Source organism: Aplysia californica, unplaced genomic scaffold, assembly GCF_000002075.1.
Source record: "Aplysia californica isolate F4 #8 unplaced genomic scaffold, AplCal3.0 scaffold00001, whole genome shotgun sequence".
Lineage (NCBI taxonomy): Eukaryota > Metazoa > Mollusca > Gastropoda > Aplysiida > Aplysiidae > Aplysia > Aplysia californica.
In genome coordinates this window covers 1730218-1731373 of record NW_004797271.1, presented here as the reverse complement: position 1 = coordinate 1731373, position 1156 = coordinate 1730218, and the positions used below count along the sequence as shown (strand labels likewise).

The 1156-nt window shown below is 41.1% G+C and overlaps 1 protein-coding gene across 1 annotated transcript in view; it reads right to left on the bottom strand.

The window, feature by feature from the left end:
- LOC101856539 overlaps positions 1 to 1156 on the bottom strand; it is a gene marked incomplete in the record, with an annotated part of 45605 nt that overhangs the window by 31626 nt on the left and 12823 nt on the right. Inside the window, 1 exon segment of the mRNA XM_005088817.3 lies at positions 150 to 261. Coding sequence (XP_005088874.2) covers positions 150 to 261 — 112 coding nt within the window.

Below are 1156 nucleotides of genomic sequence, written 5' to 3'. Positions count from 1 at the left end.
TATATACATATATATTACATAATATGCACGCATACATGCAGCTACAACACACCTAAACGCACGAGCGCGCGAGCGCACACACACATACACACACACACACACACACACACACACACACACACACACACACACACATACACCTATCTCACCGTGGCAGTTGTGAGCCAAAGAGACTTCCTCCATCAGATAGAAGTATTCACTGCCAGATGGAAGGTCCGAAAACAAAACGCTATTTGTCTCATTTCCATTCCTTGTCCAGAGCTGGGAAAGAAAGAAGAGAGGCTTGGATTAAAGGAGAAATGGGCAAGCGTTTTCTGATCGCGTACGGATTAAGCGATTCCGAATATATCGCGGGTCAAATTATAAGGAGAAAATTGGGCTGAAATTGGTAGAAATCCACACTCAAAAATTGTACTGGAAGTGACGCAATTATAGTATGTGTCTCTCAAGGACATTACATGAGATGAAATGTTTAATCTATTTGTTTTAACTGAGTTGGACACTATTTAATTTTAATTTTTAAGACGGACAGTTTCGTATCTGCTAACTCACTGCTGAGCAAACTCTTTTTTGGAAGACTCGGGCTAGACTGAAACTGCTTGCCGGCCAGATCTGGCCAAGGACTGTGCAGTAGTCTGCTCATGCTTTAGATAAAGTATAGCCCCTATCTCGAACTGCTTAATCTAGTGTGTGACGTGTGATATTTGGGGTAGTTGTAGGGGCACAGCAGGGTCGCAGTTATATCTCCGGGGAACAGGAAACAGAGCGTTGTGGTCAATGTGATGGGAAAATCGCAAAACGCGAGGGAAGAGCGTCAAAGAATCCATTTTAGCAAGGAAGGGAGCGTATCACAAAGCACTTTTGTTTTTCAAAAATTTGCTTGATTTTCTGGGTGTTTTGGGCTATTGACATTCATCATTTCGCTGATTTGTTCAAGTCATGTCTAAATTTCACATCATGCATAATATCAATAAGGATTGTTAGATTAAACAAAACGTTTCCTTTGTCCGTCATTGTATCACACTTTATCGTCGTTTCCATATTTTCCTTCTCCCCACAAGTGTAGCAACGACAACAACAGCATCAAAATAATCAGCACCTGTTACTACTACTACTACTACTACTACTACTACTACTACTACTACTACTACTACTA